Source organism: Canis lupus, chromosome 9 (assembly GCF_048164855.1).
Source record: "Canis lupus baileyi chromosome 9, mCanLup2.hap1, whole genome shotgun sequence".
NCBI classification, from domain to species: Eukaryota; Metazoa; Chordata; class Mammalia; order Carnivora; family Canidae; genus Canis; species Canis lupus.
This window is the reverse complement of record NC_132846.1, coordinates 47332045-47353568: the sequence shown is the minus strand read 5'-3', so window position 1 is coordinate 47353568 and position 21524 is coordinate 47332045. Positions and strand designations below refer to the sequence as shown.

Here is a 21524-nt window from a genome sequence, read left to right as displayed (position 1 = left end):
TGAGGACTCCATCTTCCAAGTCTTGACTGATCCCTTTCACCCTCCTCACTCTGTTTCACTCCAAGCAACCCCCACCAGGGTCACCTTTTACAAATATGGTCATGTTACCTTCCTGCCTACACTCTCTGCATTGCTTCTTCAGTGACCTCAGAAGAGTGGTTGGGCTCCTTATGGTGGCATGCTTGGTTCTTTAAGATCCAGTTGCGTACCTTGTCAATCTCTTCCTTCCCTGCCTCACTTGGGCATATGAGGCTACCAAACCCCTTTCAGTTCCACTCTTCCACCTGTGTGTTCTCTGCATGAAAGGTCTTTCCACTTCCCTCTTCTTTTCCTCTCTCTGGTAACCTTCTACTAATCTTGGAAGACCTAGCTCTGTGTTCCAGATGGCATCTACCAATTCTCACCGATGGAACTTAATTCCAGTGCACCATAATTACGGGTTTACTAGACTGTCCCTGGCTCTGGGCTGAGGGCTCTTCAAGGGCAGAAGCTGTGTCCTACTCAGCTTGAATCCCTATACCTAGCATCAGTGTTGGACTGCCAGGTGGAGTGAATGAACAGTGGAAAGGGTGGACAGTTTGGGTCTCTCTTCCCAAGCTAAGGAAGAGTTCTTGGCCCTCAGTTGCCAGAGGATTCTTCCTGAAACCTGACTTCACCACTTCCTCTTCCTCTCCCTATGTCTCCTTCTTCAATATCTCCTTCCTTCTCCAGTGCCAAGTAGACAATATGATTGACCAATGGGATGACCAGGAGAGAGGGTCAGAGAGGACCTGTGGCTGACCTGTGTTTTGACAAGTTAGTCATACTAGGAGATCTGGTCAAATCCTTGCTGGATCAACCAACCTCCTCCATGTGGTCTGAAACTGAAAAATGTGCTCATGGCAGCTTACAATATGCTTGCACCTCATGGCTGGCAGCCTCCTCTGACATGCTCATGCTTCCGCTCATGCCAGTTGAGTTATATGTGGATGAGAGTCAGTTGTGTTTGTTCTCAAATCTGTCTATATCAGGCACACCTATTATTTTAACACTGTATGTTCACTATATATCATATATCACTGATGAAACTGATGTGAAAAGAGATTGCTGTTTCTATGAAGACCCAGGTGAATGGTTTGCAACAACTTGATAAAGAAGAGTTGGCTAAGACAAATGCTCATGAGTTTGGTGGAGGTGAAATAACTGAAAAAAATGAGGAAAAATACTAAAAATCTGAAAGGGGTAAACATACAGGTTGCTTCAAAAGTGGTTTTAAATTCCTGATGCACTTTAAAGATGGCAAAACTGGGTGGTTTATTTTGAGTGTGCTTTAGTTAAGAAAGAAACTCAAATTACTGGGGCCCATAATCGATGAGAGTCTTTGGTCCATCTCATAAACCTGTCAAAAGATTGTTTCTTTGTTTAGCTTTGGTTGATATGAAGTGATTATAGTAGAAATGTATCTCTTTTTCGTAACCCTCCACTTACCAGCTTTTCCAAAGAACGAGGCAGCCATAATTCTCCATAATGTCTGATGAAGGGGCATCTGCTCTATTACAAATTACCTCCTTCACTCTCTTGGACTGCCATTTAGGCAGCCTGTGGAATTGGGGGCTACTAAAGAGGAGCCTGTCACCATCCCTACCACACTGGCCTTGTGGACCCAGGAGCAGAGCAGCTCAGTGGAGGTGAAAGCTGCTTTGATAATGCTGTTCCAAACAGTATTTTGTACTGGATAAATGTAAGACTCAAGAAAGTCTAACCCAGGCTGGGCTATGGACTTCATTTAAGCAGAATCATCCTGAGAAATATCTAACTCATCTGGGTCAAAATGGGCCAGCTAGGTTGTAAAGTAAAATACCATGCATGGAATGCAAAGCTGGTACCCTTCCTGATGACTTTGAGCTACTTGGTCACATGCTTTCAGCTTGCTCCCCCTGGGGCTAACGCCATATGTTAAGGAGTCTCTTCACCACAACTAGGTAGGTAGGTTGTAGCTGTTAAATCAAAATTTCCTTGGTATAGAACTTGGGGCTTGTCTGTACTACTATGGTGCCTTCAACCATGCTTGCTCTAATGCCTAACCAATCAAATGGCCACTGGTAATGACAGCCAGTCCTATCACAGGGCATCTGGGAGACTCGCTTTAAGCTCAGATGTTGGTTTTTCTCAGATATTTAATTTCTCATTGGAAAGCCTTTGTCTCCTTGCCCTCACACCTGGCAATCCTACCTCCTGGCATCTCATTTGGATGACCCACTGCCATTTCAAGCTCATCACATCTCACCATGATAAAAACAGAAAACATTAAAAATTTTTGAAGTGAACAGATTCATATACTACATGTGCAACTAAACAATAAGAAAATATTGACCTCCTCCTATTTCAATGTACTTAAAGAACAGACTCCCTTTTTAAACTTTGCCTTAACATGTATGTCTCTGTGCTTCTCATACCCTTGAATTGCTTTTTGGTACAAAGGGATTTTAGCATTGGAAGTAACCTTGGTAACCATCAAGCACAGGTCCCTTATGGCCAGATGGGAAAACCAAAGGCCCAGAGAGGTGAAGTGATTTACCTATAGGCTGGTTAGTGGCAGAGGTGGAATTAGAACTGATGTCTAGTTCAGAGCTTTTCCCATAATGACATTCGCTGCCCTATATACTCATTCATTTATTCATTCACTCACCCATTTAAACATTTACTGAGTGCCTCTTATGTGCCAAGTAGTGTTTTACATGTTGGAATATCACCATAACAGCCCCTACCACCTACATGAAGCTCATTGAATGTCAGGTGCTATTCTAGAGACTTTCCAAATGTTCACTTACTCAGTCCTCATAATAACCCTATGATTATCCTCATTTTACAGATGAGGGAATGTTTTCAGGTCATTCCCCATTGTTGAGACTCCCTAAGGCTGCTACATCCATTCTAAATGTCTCTTCCCCACTCCAAAGGCTTTTTGATAAACTGCCCCTCCCAAACAATTCAACTTTCTCAGTCATTCTTCATCAACATGAAACCTCTGAATACTCAGATCAGACTCCTCCTCACTCTCTTCCTTCCCACCATGATTCCTCCCCCAGCCTGGAATGCTTACATGATAAGACTGTGATTTATTCAAATCTGTGCCATAGCAACTGACAGAGTGGGTGATCAGTAAAGGTTTGTGGAATGAAAGTTTTTGGTTTTTCATCAATCCAAATCATACCTATTCTGAGTTCTTTTTTTAAAAAAAGATTTTATTTATTTACTCATGAGAGACACACAGAGAGAAGCAGAGACACAGGCAGAGGGAGAAGCAGGCTCCATGCAGGGAGCCCGACGTGGGACTCGATCCCAGGTCTCCAGGATCACACCCCGGGCCGAAGGTGGCGCTAAACCACTAAGCCACTGGGGCTGCCCCTATTTTGTGTTCTAAGCTTTGCTTTCACAAAGGGTCATCACAAAACTAATGGCAAGAGGGTCATCACAAAACTAATACTGTCAAATATTACTTTAGTAGTAGTAATACTAACCATCACCATGGTTTCTATTGAGTCCTTACCATGGGTCACACAGCAAACGTAATAGGCATTGCATTTCATTTTAACAAAATAACACTAGGAAATGAGTACTATTATTATTCTAATTTTCACATGAAGTTTCTGAGGCACAGAGAGGTTAAATAACTTGCCAAGATCACACAGCTAGTGTAGCCAGTTGACCCTGGAGCTGCTGTCCTAAATTCTCTCTTGGTAAATACTTTGATTTTCTGACTAAATTGCTTTGTAAATGCTGGTGAGTACCTTTGCATCTCATACCTTGACTTCTCCATCCGACTTGCCAAAATAATTTTGTTTTAATGAGAGTCTGATATAAATAGTTATTTCTATCCTTGTTCAGGCTGCACAACTAAAATCATACGTGGAGAAGCCATGTAGAGAAAAGGAACTAATGCCCTGGTGTACGCAGTGCCCAATAACTCCAATAACTGAAGCTTTATGGGTTCATATTCAACTAGATATCTTCCTTTTACTAGGGTCTAGTTATCTGGTCCTGTCATCCTCCCCCAGTCTTCACGGCCTGTAAGAATATTGGGTTTTATATTCACAAGGGCACATGGGCTGCTGCATGGATCTGAGCTACAATTACTCAAATTTCCAGTTTGGCTTTTGTGAGCAGTACCTCAGCCCCAGAAGAACTTGTTTTGTGAATAGCCAAATGTAGCTCTGATTTTGAGTTGGAAGCTTTGCTTATCCACTTATCACATCATTTAGAGCACAGCCCAGTTCCAGGGGGACCCACTGTGGTACCTACAGATAGCTGCAGAGACCCCTGCACGATGGCCGTCCTTCAGACCTGAAAACAACAACTGTCGCCTTACAAGCCATGAGTCATCCACACCCCATTCTTGGCATCGCTCCCACCTGCTGGTGTTGGGAGTAAGCCAACCTAACTTATCTCAAGGTCTCCTGGACAGGCTTCCCTGAACACTACCCAGCAGCACACCTCCCTCCATACTCTTCAGCTGCCTCTGCCTTCCTGCGCAAGCAATCCTCCAAAGTACCTCGGGAGAAGCTGTGTGTCTCACCAAGTGCCCCAGTCCCAAGGAGAGCCACTGTGGATTGCCTTAGCATCGAAGTCAGTGACAAGGATGCTGTGCAAAAGGACAGGCCATGAAAGGAGCATGGGCCTGGAAGCCACTCAGATCTGAGTTCCAATTCTGATGCTACCATTGAGTGTCTGTTAACCACCTTTAAGAAAGAACCAGAACTGTCAGCAACTATTTACAAAGTGCCAACTAAACCTCAGCCATGAACTTTGCACTGGGGAGCATAAGAATGAACAGGGAGGGGGATCCCTGGGTGGCACAGCGGTTTAGCACCTGCCTTTGGCCCAGGGCGCGATCCTGGAGACCTGGGATCGAATCCCACGTTGGGCTCCCGGTGCATGGAGCCTGCTTCTCCCTCTGCCTGTGTCTCTGCCTCTCTCTCTCTCTCTCTCTCTCTCTCTCTGTGACTATCATAAATAAATAAAAATTAAAAAAAAAAAAAGAATGAACAGAGAGGCCCAGTACCTGCCTGGAGCTTACAACTGACTGGACATCCAGATAAGTAGAATACAAGGTGGTAAGTGTGAGGGTGTGGCCTCTCTGAGCCTCAAGTTCTTTATCTGGAGTATGGAGACAATATAACTTCTTTAGAGGGTTGGCATGTGGAAATATTAAAGAGTCTCATGGAGATTATGTGGTAAGAGTCTGACAGATATCTGCCTGGACAGAAGTAACTCTGTTCTTGCCAAGCTCCCAACTTCAGCCACTCTTATTTTCCTAGTCCAGGGTAACTTCTGTACACTCCTCTCTGGTCTGTCTCCCTTTCTGCCTAACTTCTAACCAGCAAAACCACCGATGAATTATTAGTAAGTCTCAACAAGGCTATGAGAATAGACAGACCAAGGGGGAGGTGGCCCCTTGATCCAGCCCTTCCTGAAACTCTGCCCCAGAAAGGACTGGTCAGCAGCCAGTTCTCCATGGTTGGTTCTCCATGGCTCCCTGGAATGAGCATGTTGGCCAGCTTGATAGAACTTTTCTTCCCTTCCCCCATTCCCTTCCAGAGGCTGCACTGCCTTTCTTCATTATGTGGAACAGGGAGCATATTACACGTCAACGGTATGAAAAGGATTAAGCAGGATAGCGACCCCTCCTCCCTTAAGCAGGATAGCGACCCCTCCTCCCTGTGTGGTAGTCACCCAGACACCAGGCATTTGTCTTCCACACTCCCAGAAGTGACACTTCTTCACTGCTCACCGTAGTCGGTGTTTTCAGGTTCCCAGCAGTTCGAAGGCCAAAAGTATGGGGCCTGCAAAAGAGCACCGATGTCAGGACTCAAGGGAATGGCAGCCCCTGTTCTCCTCTGCCTGGAGCCAGGATCTACCCTCTCCAGCCCCCAGTGAGGAACCCTCCCAGTGACACGCCCCGCCCCTGTTTCCTTTGTGCTGACACCACCCTCTTCTCCCATTCTTAATGCAGCTGAGGCCGTCAACATTTTAATCTCAGTACTGAGAAATGAAATCCAAGGTGAGCAAAATAAATGCAAAAATGAGAGACTTAGTTTATACAGCAAAGATTTTTTTCCTAAGACAGTAGAAGTAAGATGAGCACAGTTTACGAGGATGTAAGCTCCAAGTTCCTTTTATCCCTTTGAATTGTGTCCACCTAAAACTGATATGTGGAAGCCCTAGTCTGCAGCTGTATTTGGAGTAAGGAAGTAGTTAAGGTTAAATGAGGTTACAAGGGTGGGGCCCTGGCCCCACAGGGTTAGTGTCCTTATAAGAGGAATTGCTAGAGAACTCATTTTCTCTCTCTTTCAGGCAGGGTTTCACTGAGAGGACACAGTGAGAAGTGGCTGCCCGAAAGCCCAGATGAGAGCTCTCACCACAGATGGAACCTTCTGGAATCTTGATCCTGGACTTCTAGCCTGTGGAACTGTAAGAAATAAATTTCTGTTGCTTAAGCCACCCAGTCTGTGGTATTTTGCTATAGTAGCTAGAGCAGACTAGGATACCCTTTGATTCTATCTGAAAAACTCCACTCCAAACCCCTTGGTGTTGACCTTGACACAACCCCTTAACCTTTGCCTCAATTCCTTCTAGGACAGGATCTGAGAAAAGGAGAGGAAAATCAGTGGGAAGGGTTAGGCAGCAGATAGAAACTGCATACTAGGAAAACAGTATGCCAGAGTAGAAAGATTGAAGCCTTTGCCATTGGGCTGACCTATGCTCAAATCAAGGCCACCTCCCAGACTTATTAATCCTCAGAGCACCTCCTCAGTGTTCTCTTCTGTCAAATGGGTGATATTTACCTCCCAAAAGTTTGCTATTCAGAATGAATGAGGAAATATGGGGAAAATCCAACCCCATCCAGCAACAAATGGCCCAAATAAAAGCTTGTTTGGCCTTCCCAGTGCTGGGGGGAGGTAAGGGTTGCTCCCTTAAATACCCTAAGTTTTGTAGGTAGTTCTAATCTGAGATCAGATGATTAGAGAACGTTCTTCAGGGGGTTGGGCGGGCAGACCTACCTGGAAACGGTAAAAGGTGCCATCATCCTTCATGGTGAGAACGTGGTCTGAGATTGGAAAGATGTAGCCCTGGGCAGCTATAAGGCTTCCCAAGTGTATTGCTTCAACTGCATGGACAGGGTGGGAGAGAGAGAGAGAGAGAGAGAGAGAGAGGAGTATTTAACAAGCTGTCAGAGTGCAGGGCTCCTTAGCTGGATCGTAAGTCAGGCAACTGGAAGCCAGCTGTCCTTACCCCCAGATAACTGCATGATTGATTGATAACCTTTGATATAAATGTACTGGGTTGGAGGCGGGGAGTGGGGTTGGGAAGGGACAACATATGTCCAGGCCCCATCTGGGTTCCAGCTCTGAGAATCTGACATTGCTTAACTTCCCCCAAGACTTCCAGAAAAAAGTAGCTTCACAGTTAAGAGCACGGGCTCGGGCACATACACACCTGTACTGAATCAAAGAGTATGTTTCATGCAGGTGCTTAGCAGGGCCTGGTGCTCAGTAGGTGCTGGCAGTCCTGATTCATCTTCGTAGTTTCATCATTTTTATCATCCCCGGCAACGAGCACACGGCCTCACTGCCCAGAGAGACTCTGGACTCACATTATATTCCCCAATATGACAGTCCCACTGGAGAGGAGGAGAGTATTGCCCTTCTCTTACGGACACAGAGTAAAACCTCACTTTCTTATGAGATTGGAGAAAGGGCACTATAGTGGGCAGTGGCATAGGGAGACCAACCTGAGAGAAATACTTATATTTTTGCCACAATTAACCCATTGTTTTTGTTACTTTGTACCGGCCATAAATCGAGTCACACGGTTAAGAATTTACATTTATTCTGAGCAGAGTTAAGGAAAAAGTAACAAATCTAAATGGGTCTACCATGCATGATAATCTTTCCCAAATATAAAATTACTCTTACTGGTAAAAACTAATTTTTGGATGTGGAAATTACTGATATGCTTAGGGAGACTCCAGACATTACTAATTTTCATTAGCTTTGAATTTTTTTAAAGTGCTTTGTTTTGTCCTGCGAACTTCTCAAGAGGTTGTATATAATCTAAGTGTTTTGCTTATTTAGAACCACCTATCCTTGGGAAATAGCTGGTGGAATCGGAATGAATGAAGTTGTATTTTATTTGCTTAGTGATGACCAGATTGCTTTTTAAAGTCTACGTGCTTCAAGAATCATGGGTCCAGCAAAAGAAGAGTTTCATCGCTGGCAGCTGCTTCTTCCACAGGGAAGAGAGAACAAAATCTGGTAAGACGGCGACTTTCACGTCACCAATGTAGGAGCTAGAACTCTCACTTCATCCTTTGTGGTTTTGCTTAGATATATGGCAGATGGGGAGGAAATGGGGAAGGAGGGGCAGACGCTGGATGTGCCTGGCTTCCCGATGCCTTGATTTGCCTCATTTCCACACTTCTTTTCCTAGTTGGTGAATTGATCTTATCTCCTCCTGCTCATCCATTTTTTTCAGAAGCCCAAACAGTTCCCAAAAACTTGATATCCTCCTAAAGCCCATTTGAATATAAGAGACCTTCAGAGATATGATCTTTATTATTCATGACCTTTCAGAGAAGCTTCTCAGGTGAGGGCCAGAGGTCTCCTAAAGCCTATTCCTCTACCACTCACTGGCTCAGGGCTCTCACAATACTGCTACTGCTACTAATGATCATAATAAAGTATGTGCCAGGAATACAATGAGAATCGTAGAAGGGTAAAGAAAACTGTGCAACTGGAAGAGAAGAGACCACCTTGAAGAAAAGGACTCCTTAGGCTTAGCATTATAACAAAGAAACATTGGCTTTACATGCATGTAACTAAACCCATAGACATGTACCAGTCCAGTTTTTACAAGTGGACAATTGGAAGTCCAGTCTGCATGAGGGAAACATGTGGCGTAGTTAATTCGGGCTCTTTCCTTGAAAGGATTTGAATTCACGGGTTCTCCCTGTGGATTAAGAGCTTGACTAGAATTAAGAATTTTCACTAGTCATGGAAGTGACCATTAATCATGATGGTGAAAAAAGGCTAGTGTCGCTTCCATTAATGACCTGCTTTTGTGCACTCAGATTTCTGGCAACTGTATTTAATTGAACTCTGTGTAAATTATGTTGTTAAATTATATTGTTTCATAGTCAATAGTATATTGGGAGCACCAGATTAAAATATAGGAATTCCTGAGCTGACATAGTGACCCCAGGAAGAAATCACAGCTGAAGGTCAGATGCCTAGAAAGGGTATTAAAAAAAATCTTTAGAAAGCATAGCCACTGGAAGCTATTTAATTTGGGGTAGATAGGTTTAATCCCCAAGAACATAAGAACACATTAATGGATATTTATAAATATGACCTTCAGGCATCAAGGATACTCAGTCAAAACAGGAAGTGTATAATAAACTCTGAAAAATATTAACTAACACAGATAGATAGTTACTTATGTGCAATTTTCATTTTTCTGAAACTCCTCATTTTCTAATTATGCTGTGAAAATAAATTTTACTACTTATTTTCTGGTGGGAGGACAGATTTGGAAACTGTTTTATTGGCCAGGGTTTTGTTGTTGTTTTTCTGGTAAGGTTTTCCTAATTGAAATGCACAATTAAGGTTGGAAAAAAAAATCATTCTTTCACTTCTTGTAGAAGCAGAAAACAGAAGGAGTCTTAGCAAATAATTAAACATCTTAATTGTGGATCAAGCAATCTGATTTTAAGAGCTGGCTCTAGAAGGCTGTTCTGTGATAGCTCTACAACTTATCTTTAATTGCTGTGGCTAACGAGAATTCATCTCATTTCACATGTTATTGTATTGGGCTCTTTGGCACTCTAAATAATTGCTCATTTCCTCAAAGGGTGATTTAGATTTAAAGATAGATATTCAGTCAAGAAAATAAATTAATTTTATTTGCAAATAGAGTGATTCCATATCTTGGGATTCACATTTATAAGCCTAGTTCTCAGGAAGATAGGAGAATCTGGTTTAGAATTTGTTTGTGGGATGTCCCTCAATACCATGGAGGATGGTCAGGGTCAAGTACCTGGGTCCTCGATGGAAAGGTTCTTCATAAGCCACTGCACAATGTCAGTACCTGAAACGATAAAGCACTTTGAACTGAGGACGTCATGATGCTTATCCTGTGGCAGAAGAAACATGGTTACCTAAGAAAGTCCTAATTCCAACTAGCACATGCCCACTGAGCTAGGTAATATTGATGATTTTTCATTCCTAACAATGTCTATCTACTGGGACACTTCCATAGTCACCATCCTATTTGTTTCCAAAAAAAAAAAAAGGGATCCCTGGGTGGCACAGCAGTTTGGTGCCTGCCTTTGGCCCAGGGCGCGATCCTGGAGACCCGGGATCGAATCCCACGTCGGGCTCCCGGTGCATGGAGCCTGCTTCTCCCTCTGCCTGTGTCTCTGCCTCTCTCTCTCTGTGTGACTATCATAGATTAAAAAAAAAAAAAATCCACTTCTGATGACTCAGGATGATCTTGTGTCCATACTTCTAGGGAGTATCTACAGGGGACTTCCTGCAAATACAGATTTCAATGACTTCCCCGAGACAGGTGAGGTGAAATTTTATCACACCTGGCTCTCAGGATATTTCCTGAGGGAGGAGGTCTCTTCAGCATCCTACTCTAACTGACAAGGCCTGACCAACAAAGGTGACCTTACAGGTCCTTAAAAAAAAAAAATAAATAAACCTCTAATTTTTTTTCTGGCATGGGCCTATTTTAAATGACAATGACCTTATTTCTGGGGAGAAATTTCTATTCACCAAAACCTCTTTCCTCTAACCCTTAGGTTACTACATTACATTTCTAGACTATTCTGCATTTGGGTATAGATTGAATGTATTATGGCTGGAAATGACATATACCCCTTGTAGTCCTGGACCATGAAAACTCCCATTTGACCCTTTCATTCTCTATCTTCTGGCTGAATGGAGAGAACCCCAAGAACCCAGGGGAGGACAGAGCTGCAATGTGGAAGGAACCTGGGCTCCTGAACAACCACAAAAATTGATGCCCATTTTAGGTTCTGACTTGATTTAAAACAACAACAACAACAACAACAACAAAACAAAAAACAAAAAAAAAAAACAAAAAACAAAAACTTTGTTGTGTTAAGCCCTAGAAGTTGGGATTTATCTGTTTTGACATCGAGTCCAACCTTAACTAACTCAAAATTGTAAGAGTTGGAAAGGACTTCTAAAGCTTGCTTACTCCAATCCTTGCCAATACTGGAGTCCCATCCATAATACCCTGGACAGGAGGTGCCATAATCTCCACTGGGAAAAACCCTCTTACCTGGGAATCACAGTCCCCCCCCCCCCAGTTAGCCTGTCCCAGTGATTTCTCTGAACAGAGATATGACCCTCTCTAAATTCCTCTCTTGGACTTAACATTTGTCCTCTGATGACAGAAAAACAAACCCAGACCTTCTTGCTCTGGAGGGAGTCCATCCAATATACTATCAACATTCTTCTTGAATTTACTTCCCTGAGGTGAAACATGCCTGGGTCCCTCAGCCATTTCCTCCCATGACATGACCTAGACCCCCTTCCCATTCTGGTCACAATCCTCTGAATATGTTTTCTTTTGTTTGCCTCCCTTTGAGAATGTCGTGCCTAGAGCCACTGTGGGAGTCAAGGAGTCCAAATTTCTGGAAGGTTCTGAACTCCCAGTCAATTCACCTTTTCACTCAACCATCTCACTTTAAATCAGTACAGATCTTCAAAGGTGGCTTTGTCACCTCAGGATGGAATGCTTGATGGAAAGCAGCCTGAAAAGGGCAACATTTCTAGATGTCTGAGTCCTGTCGTGCATGGGTCTGAGGCTTGGTGTGAGAGAGAGGGTCTGCCCATAGCTCTCCTGGAACATATTCCGAGCTGCAAACATGAAGAACTACCAGAAGTCTTTAGGGAGCATTGCTCTTTTTCCCAGAAATAAAGTTTCTCAGAAATTTGACTGGTTGCCAGAGGTGAGAGCAACACAGGCCTGTTTCTCTCTGGCTCTCTGGAGGGAGAATGAACCTGGCTCAGTAGACAACCAGGGCGCCATCCTACTCCTTCTGTGCTCCCCCGGGACCAGCCTCCACTGACACAGCCCAGCAAGTTCCCCCCATTTCAACCTCAAAAGCAGAACTTCTAAGCTTTTCCCCGCTCTTGCTCCCGGATGGTATCTGTGAGCTAAACTTTGGATGAAAACCACTCCTATTCATTCACATTCTTTGAGAGAAAGGAGAGTCTGTCTGTGTGTGCTTGTGTGTGTGTGTCCATCTCCTCCAAATTATACAAGTTCAACATTTGTCCTAGGAAATGAAGAACAAAGCAGAAATCAAATAAGAACTGTAATCCCAAGTTGGGGGTGGGGGAGAGACTCTAACCTGTTTTTTTCCTCAAAAGAAAAATAGTTCTTTTTTGTGGGTTGCCTGGAAACGGATAGGTTTCCAGCATCAGCAACAGCTCTCCCCCGGGCAGGCGGATTATCTTTCTGCTGAGCTTGCTGAACCATTATTTATCACCTGCCAAGATTGATTACTCACCCTGGGACAATGACAGCCCTTCCTTTCCCCTGTTAATTACTGTCATCATTAATATCCATGTCACTAATTAGTATTCATTCACATTGAAACTCCTTCCTTGCTATCATATCCGCTCCCCCGTCCACCCCACCCGAGACTTCAGCACCATTGTCTAGATTTCTACCCCCTTTTGGTTTTCTGTGCTCAGTGTCTGGCCTAATTGTTCTCCCCAGTCCACCAGGCCCTGGTTTGCATTCACAGAGCTGAAGGATCACATTTAAGCCACCCCCACCTTCTTTTTTTTTTTTTTTTTTGGTAAAGAAGGGAAAGTCACAAAATCCTCTTTCCTTTTTACCTGGCAATGTGGGGACCATAGACCTGGGTTTCTTGCCCTGATGCAGCCACTGTAACAGTCAGGGTCTTCATCTGGCGACTGGTGTGACTGTCCTCAAGCCCCTGGCAGTCTTGGGCCACTGCCCTGTTTGCAGTGGTAGCCACAACCCCACTGTCCCTCACCCACTGCGGCCTGCATGGTGGCCTTCAGCGAACAGGACAACCCCTTGGGTGCTGGACATTCTTGTTCATCTTGGGTGTGGGGTATTTTAGGCTTCCTCGGACTAACCCAGGAGGGGCCGGCTTCCAGCCTTGTGGCAGGAAGTAAATGTTGCATGTCAGCCCCGGGAACAAGTAAGGGAGGGAAATCTGTCATAATATTATGTCCTTTAAAAGACCTACAATTATTACACTGCAGAATCAGGCGAGAATTGTGCAAACAACCGTCAGGAGAAAGATCTTTCTTCTGTTTTCTCTTTCCTTTTTTCCTTTTCCCCTCTGGCCCCCAATCATTCTTTCCCTCCTATTCTAAAAAGAATTTGAAGCAGATTATTTTTCTATTCTCTCTCAAATTAATTGTTGTCCTTTGTTACCACTGTTGGATTCGGCTCTTATCTTAGTCAAACTGCCCTACCAAGGCTTTAAAGCCAGTGTAGAAACATTAGGGACAAATGCAGAATAGCCACCCTTTATCCCCAACGGTTCTAAAACACTTGGCTGAAAGTTTTCTTTTTGAGGATAATATAATCCACATATATTCCAGGGATTTCCATGAACAACATCAGAGGGCACCTGAAACTCTCCTGCATAGCATGCATGGTTTGCTAGTATACTGAAGTATACATTTATTATATGCAGGTATGATTTATGTTTCTATATGTGTTGTATGCAAGTACTTTAATTATATCTTTCACATATAAGCATGTGTATTGGGGGGTATTTGGACATAACGCAAAGGTTCTCAAGTAGGGTATTGAATAATTAATTATGGCTTGTCCATACAATACATATTTATTGAACACCTACTGTATTAAATGAAAAAACAGATCTAGAGCAGTGTGTATTGTAAAATGACTTTAAAAAATTTTTTTAATGACGGGAGATCCCTGGGCGGTTCAGCAGTTTAGCGTCTGCCTTTGGCCCAGGGCACGATCCTGGAGTCCCAGGATTAAGTCCCACGTCCCGCTCCCTGCGTGGAGCCTGCTTCTACCTCTGCCTGTGTCTCTGCCTCTCTCTCTCTCTCTCTATGTCTATCATAAATAAACAAATAAATCTTTAAAACATTTTTAATGACGTTTTTACAACAGAAAAGACATATTTACATTTGTATCCGATTAATCACGTACATACAGACATATATGGATACTGAGAAGGAAAATTCTGGAAGAATATTTAAACTGTTCAGGTGATCTTGGAAAGGGAGGAGGGTCAAATTATAGGAAATTTCTATTCTTTTTATTTTTTAAGATTTTATTTATTCATGAGAGAGAGAGAGAGAGAGCAGAGACAGGCAGTGAGAGAAGCAGGCTCCATGCACAGAACCTGATGTGGGACTCGATCCCGGGTCTCCAGGATCATGCCCTGGGCTGAAGGCAGGCGCTAAACCGCTGAGCCACCCAGGGATCCCGAAACTTCTATTCTTTACATGTACTTATTATTTGGAGTTCACAGAACATTAATATGTGGCTTAGGCACCAAGAAAAATACTTTTCATTCCAAAGAGCAGAGAGGGACATGGAGGCCTCTGAGACCAGGCGTGGAGAGAATGTGGGGAATCAGGTTGCAGACACGAGGTAGAGAGGGTGAGGGGAACTTCGAGTGGCCTCCTGCTGCCCCTGGGCCCTGGGCATTTCCTGCCCTCCAGGGAAAGGGCGGAGAACAATGAAGGCATGACTCAAAGCTGCCTTTTCCCTGAGTGCCTTTTCCACTCCTAAGCCTCCATGTGGGGCTCTATGCTTAGTGGGGAATCTGTTGAGATTCTCTTTTTCCCTCTCCCTCTGCCCCTCCCCCTTCTCAAACAAACAAGTAAATCTTTAAAACACACACACACACACACACACACTGCAACAATTAGCAGGGAAAGCTGAACTTACTTAAGAGATGTTAAACTTTAGGGCTTTGGACACAGTGACTAGCTGGCAGGACGACAGAAGGAGCGTCAGGAGGAAGAACTGTGTGGCGTGACAAATTTAGCGGCGTTTTGAGGAGTAGTGTTTGGTCAATGGGTTTGAGTTTTTCCAAGGAAAAGTGTGGCAAATTTCACAGATAGATGCTTGTTTACCAAGTATATGAAGCAATAAGGCACGGTGTTTCTAAAGTCAGATTGAGTTCACGCTGCATCACTTACACACTGTGTGACCCTGGGCAGGTCCCTGAACCTCCCTCCACCCCAACCTGCATTTCTTCGTGGGTCAACAGGGGGTAATACCACCTGCTTAGAGGGTAAAGGAAGATCAGGTATCCAAGGAAGTGCTGTGCTTACGTGCGACGCCAGCGCAGTGCCCGGACAGAGTAAGCATTAGCACACATTAGCCACGGATAGAGTCTGTGCCTCAGGGACCTTGTCTTGGAGCCAGGTGTCTAATCACGTGATCCGCACGTCCCAGAGAAGCAGCAGCAACTAGGAATTTTCGATAGTGGAAGGCAGAGCATGTGTACTCGCCCCACTGCAATTCAGTCCAATATAATGAACTGAGCATCATTCTTCTGCGTGCGCTGGTCCCTGACATCCCAACATCCTCTTCCTCTCTCTTCTCTCCCCTTCTGCCTCATGGGCCGCCTTTCCACTCCCGGGATGCACCATGATCTATCCCGCTGCAGGGCCTTTGCATAAGCTATTCTGTGGGCTAGTAACGCTTTCTCCTTTCTCCAGTCCACCCCACCTCTAGCTGACTCCTGTGTGTCCTTTGGCCCTAACATCCCCAGGAAAGCCTTCACTGCCAAACAAGTTCAAGTTCTCTGACTTTCGCTTGCAGAGAATGGGGTTCCTTCTCCATTTGGAATTATTATTTTTTTTAAGATTTTATTTATTTATTCATAGAGACACAGAGAAAGAGAGAGAGAGGCAGAGGCACAGGCAGAGGGAGAAGCAGGCTCCATGCAGGGATCCTGACATGGGACTTGATCCTGGGTCCCCAGGATCACACCCTGGGCTAAAGGCGGCGCTAAACCGCTGGGCCACCGGGGCTGCCCTCCATTTGGAATTAGACATCATGATGTGATTATTTGATCGTCTGCCTCTCCCATCTGTATTAGTTTCCTAGGGCTTCTGCAACAAAGTACCACCAACGGAGTGGCTCAAAGAGCAGAAATTGATTGGTTCACAGTTCTGGAGGCCAGAGCCTGAGACTGGGGTGTTGGCTGGGTTGGTTCATCTGAGAGCGGTGAGGGAAAGTCTACTCTGTTCCAGGCCTGTCTCCTCCCTTCTGCAGGTAGTCTTTGGTGTTCGCTGGCTTGCAAATGCATCACCCTGATCTCTGTCTTCATCTTTGCGTGGCCTTCCCCCTGCGTGCGTGCCTCTGCATCCAACTTTTCCTTTTTAGAGGGACACCTGTCATAAGGGATTAAGGCCCACCCTAACTAGTTCACATTAACTCATTACATCTGAAATAACCCTATGTCCAAACGAGGTCACATTCTGGGATATTGGAGGTTAGGACTTTAACATACCAACATTTGGGAAGACACAATTCAACTTCTAACACTCTCTAAACTATTGCTCCGGGCCAGCAGACTCTGTCATACTGTCCTATCTCTGGCACCATGTGAAGCCCTGGCATGGAGTTGGGGTTTAATAAATGCTCACTGAGCAACGATTGTATCCAAGTATACATTATGTAATATATACCCATCCATATGCACATATTCATTACATTTTAAACATTTCTCTCAATTTTTGTGGCCCATGAAAAACTCATCAGAAACCAGTATCAAAATGCCATCCACTGTGGATGGGCATTTTGCAACCACTGCTTTAGGTGAAAGTTTTGGGGTTTTTTACCTATGGACATTGTTATCTTTCAAAAGTCACATCTTTTGTATAGAGAAAGCTCAACAAATGAACACTTGAAAAAAATATTAGGCAGCAACCTGAAGCTGCCTTCTTTTCTTTACACAACACTGGTGGTCACTCAAGAGGACAGTGAGCACAGGAAAGGTGGTCTTCGCCTCTCTCCTTTGGGGCTGACAGCCACCATCCCCCTCCCAGCTCTCCGCCTGGCTCTCCGCTCACTCCACTGGCTTCCAGACTGCAGAGTTCAAACCGCCTTTGACTGGCTTTGATCCAGTGTGTGATTCTCCCTTCTTCACAGGGAGGCTTCTGCAGAGTCTGACTTGGTTTTGAACAGGTTGGAGGAATTAAACCCAGACATGTCAAATATAATTTTGAACCCAGTGGTACCCATATATGACCACCATACCCACTCTTAAACCAGGGCCTGTCAGGGCCACCTCCCTGGGGTCTTCTTCTAGGCCAGGCAAATCAGTTTGCTGACCTGCCTGGGTGTGTGGCCACCGCGCCCCTCTGTGACCCAAGGCCCACACAGCAGGAAAGAGGACCAGCTGCTGGGAACCCCCTGGTGGGCCCTTCCCCCCCAGCCCAGCCTCCTTGCTCTGATTCTGCGTTTCCCCATTCTCTCAAATTTAAAGCTTCCCTGTGCATTATGAAAAATAATAGGGGGCAGGAGACCAGGCGAGGTTATTACCAACTCATAAATCAACCAGGAGGCTCTGAGGGTTGCGGTGAGGTGTCTGAGATGGGCCCCTGGTTTGTTATCTCACCCAAGCCCCCACGATTGATTCATAACCTCATAACCCTCCTGTGTCCCAATCCCAGGCCTTATATCTAATTGTCAGCAGCCGAGTACATGATTTGCAAGAGGATGCGGTGGCGGCAGGCGTGGGGGTGGAGGAGAGATTAGTTTTGTCAATCAAAAGCATCCAGGGGAGGTGGGGAGCACTCAGGATTTAGCTTCACAATCAGCTTATTAAAGAGAAGGCTGAACATGGTTATACTGATTGGGCTTTGGTGCAGGGAGATGGAGGATATGGCCACAGGGGGTGTAGCCTCTGATCCCTGAGGGTGGTGGCCACAGAGGCGTGCCTTCAGCTCCATCCAAAAGCAGACTGGAGGCTCCAGGAGAGAAGTGAGCTAATGCCAGGCCTCCCGCAGCACCCAATGGAGAGCATTACAAATGTTCTGGGGGCGGCTGAGTGTTCCGGGGAGGTTCTGGGGTGGGCTGGAGGGGCCTCTGTGGCTGGCAGGTGTCGGGGTTACGTTGCCTCCCAGCATTGTCCAATGGTCACCTCATTTCTGCAAATTTTGAATCTGAAATGTGGTCTAGAAACACATGAATTTATATTTAAGTTAATCTGTGGGCCTAAGCCTTTCTTGAGGAGAGCGGGGGGAGGATCTTGCCTTTATGATGCCCAGGTCCGCAGGCTGTAGTCACTTATCTGGAATGCGATCCATCCGTCCACACTATTATAGCAATTATACTGATCCAGTTCAGCAGCATGCTTTAAGGTTTCAAGTTGCAAAGGGCACTGGACATCTGCCACCACCTTGGGACGGACGAGGAGTGCACAGCAGGGAGTGTGAGCAAGCCAGGGTTCAAGCAGAGCCAGGGACACACGGGTTTGTAAGCAAAGATCTTATCAGTTTTGCACTAATTCCGGCTCCGGTCCCTGGGAGCCTGCCTCTAGGCTTTGTCAAAGAACAGCTCCAGTCTAGTGGAGTGAATTTTTGTAATTAGATGGACCTAGGTTCAAGGCCTGACTCTGCCCTTGCAGGAGCATCACCTTGGATGAGCAACTCCATCACGCAGAGCCCCAGTTTGCCCACCTGCAAAATGAGGTTGATCACAGAATCCACCTTACATTGTTATGATGATTAAGATGAGGTAACAGAATAGACATCATCCGAGTCTACTTTTTACCTACAACCAATGCAGACCCTCCATCTGCCCAAACTGGAATCTGGAGTAGATCTCCCAGGGGGAAGATCCTTAACCTGGAATCGCGCCTCTTTCTGATGTGGGAAACAAAGGCAGAAGAGAAATTATTAAATTTCCTTACTACCTACAGCCCATCAACTAGTCCTTGAGACAGGCAGAGTGACCTTCCTCTAGGGGCTCAGCTGTCTTGATGTTGATACTTTGCTAAGGTCAAAAGGCCTTAGCCTGACCCCCAGGATCTTGTGAGTCTACTTTAACATATAAAGATTCCTTTGGAAACTTCTTTTATCTCTACCCCTCAAGATACATGTTGGCAATCATCCCCGAAGAATGTGACCCACCGATACACATCTGAAGGGTCTCATGGCTAAGGTTTTATTAGACAATAATAAATTATCTTTTCCCAACAGTAGCTACCCCCCTCAAGGTCTTGGAAACCTTGCTTACAAAATTCCTCAGACACTTGTGCTCTTCCTAACCCCCCTCCCAACTTGAAAGTCTATCATGGGCTACTCCTCATAACCCCGGTGCAGCTCTTTCTGCCCATGGGTCCTGTCCCCCTGCTTTAATAAAACCACCTTTTTGCACCAAAGATGTCTCAAGAATTCTTTCTTGGCCATCAGCTTCGAATCCTAACATCTTTCCTACATCATTTCCCCACTCTTCCCCAGGCCTATGCTACAGGCCCTCCAGAGAGTTCAATGTGTTCTAGTACGGCTCTTCCAAGCTTCTCTGTTTTGTTTTGTTCAGATGGATGAGCCCACCCTTTCAAACTTGGAGTGGGGTCTTCTCTATCAGCAGGGGATTCATTCCCAGGTCCACTTTAAGTTCTTGAGGCAAAACATCAGGAGGACCCATCCGAGACCTCTAGCCCAGCTATGGCCCAGCTCTAGGCTGGCTTCTCCCATAGGAGCAGCTGAGGGGGCAAGTGGCCTGGGTGTGAATCCAGGTGCCCCCTTCCACCAGCTCTGTGACTTTGGGGATGTGTCTTGCCCTGAAATTATAAGCTTCAGTTCCTATAAGATATGAAAAAAACACAGTCTGAGAGGGTAGACATGACTTGATCGTGTCATTCCACACATAGCAAATGATGAGTACATGTTGACTTGATGATTATTATTGCTGTTACTCTGACTGGAATATTTCCTTTATCTACCTGCAGTGATGAATAAAACAGCTCTGCCCTTAAACAAAAAAGGGCACCAATTGCTTCAAGGACTCTGACTGGAGTATCTGTGGGGTGCTCTGGGGCCACAGACCGGGAGTGTTCTGGCCAACCAGCATCAGGAAGCAGGTGTTTGGGATCCATGGGAAATGGTGAGAAAAGGCTGGTTAAAAGGGAGTCTTGGATGCAGAACCCAGGAGTCTCCCACAGCAGCCTGAAGCAACCACATGAATGGCTCCTGGGACATCTAACATTTATGCTGAGGTCAAGGTGGATTAATAGCAAGTTTCCGTGAAAAGGAAGAGTCCTAGGAGGGCAAAAAGTCACCAGCATGCGCTGGCATCCCTTACATGCAAAGCACCGTGGCAAGACAGCAAAGGCTGAGATTCAAGCATGAATCAGAAAAAGAACCAGGCTGAAGAGCTAAAGGGAAATGATCTCAGAGTTGCTGAGGAATGATCTCATGTTTTCCCAGCATAAGGATGTTGGCCTTTCCCTCTGTTCTGTTCTCAACCTGAGCCTCATGGCCACTGCCAGGGTGGCCATGAACCCTGCTGGGTCTGCAGCCCCTGGATCTCCGCTGCCAGTGACACCCCCCTGAACCCAGAAGGGGAGCAGCACACCCCCGGTCATCTCCTTGCCTCCCCACCTTTCAGGGGAGGGCCAGTGGCTTTGGATTCTCTGGGGTCTGCTGTTATCTTGCCTTCACAGGAGCCCTCTCCCTTGACTCCACCAGGATTGACAGCCTTGAGTGCTGAAGGAGAGAGCTGGGTTGTCTGGTAGCAGGGAGGCGTTGGCACCAAACACAAGCAGTGGCCAGAGTGACAGGAGCTGGTCAGAGGCCTGTATGTCCTGCACTTGCTGATAGGCCAGGACCCTGGATAACCAGGAGGCCAGCAGAATGGCACTCACTGCCCGGCCATCACTGTGACATGGGACTGCACCCAGACGGGAGCTGGCCCACCACCTGCCTTTCCTGCCCCACTCTTGCCTTCTGAAATCCCTAACTGCTTTTCTCCTTCAAACAGATGAGTAAGGGGCCAGGGCCCTTTGAAGGACTTGAGGGAAAAGTGATGTGGCCACTGAATGGAGGGGAGTTTAGAAAAGTCTACAGTTCAGACCCATCTTACCGGAGGTAAGAGACATTGAGGGTGGGGACTGAGGACCCTGAGGCTAGCAGGGCTTGGCTCCCTCCTCTTCACTCCCTCAGGCTCTCATTCCAGCTTTTCCTCCCCCCATCCCCACTCTCCATCCCTCTCAGTGATTGTGCATGCCCTATTAGCACTCATGGTGTACACACACACACACACACACACACACACATCCACACCCATGCACACCCTACCCATACACAGAGCCGACACACACTCAAGCACACAAGCCCTAATGCTCACATGCGCTCACACGCTCACATACACCCTCTGATATTCCATATGTCATATCTCATTGCTCCTGTAATACACCCCATCTCTAAAATCCTGACAAATGACCAAAAAGTTTAGGTTCA

At 45.6% G+C, this 21524-nt stretch overlaps 1 protein-coding gene across 21 annotated transcripts in view; it reads right to left on the bottom strand.

The window, feature by feature from the left end:
* RGS6 (regulator of G protein signaling 6) overlaps nucleotides 1-21524 on the bottom strand; it is a 570894-nt gene that overhangs the window by 90286 nt on the left and 459084 nt on the right. For all 21 annotated transcript variants that reach the window (XR_012036887.1, XM_072839235.1, XM_072839241.1 and 18 more), the window contains 3 exons: nucleotides 10075-10125; nucleotides 7041-7147; nucleotides 5771-5822 (listed from right to left, as the gene is read on the bottom strand). Coding sequence is in view for 20 of the 21 variants with exons in the window: in XM_072839235.1 (XP_072695336.1) it covers nucleotides 5771-5822; nucleotides 7041-7147; nucleotides 10075-10125 (210 nt within the window). In the remaining variant the exon portion in view is untranslated. The remainder of the gene's footprint in view (nucleotides 1-5770; nucleotides 5823-7040; nucleotides 7148-10074; nucleotides 10126-21524) is intronic.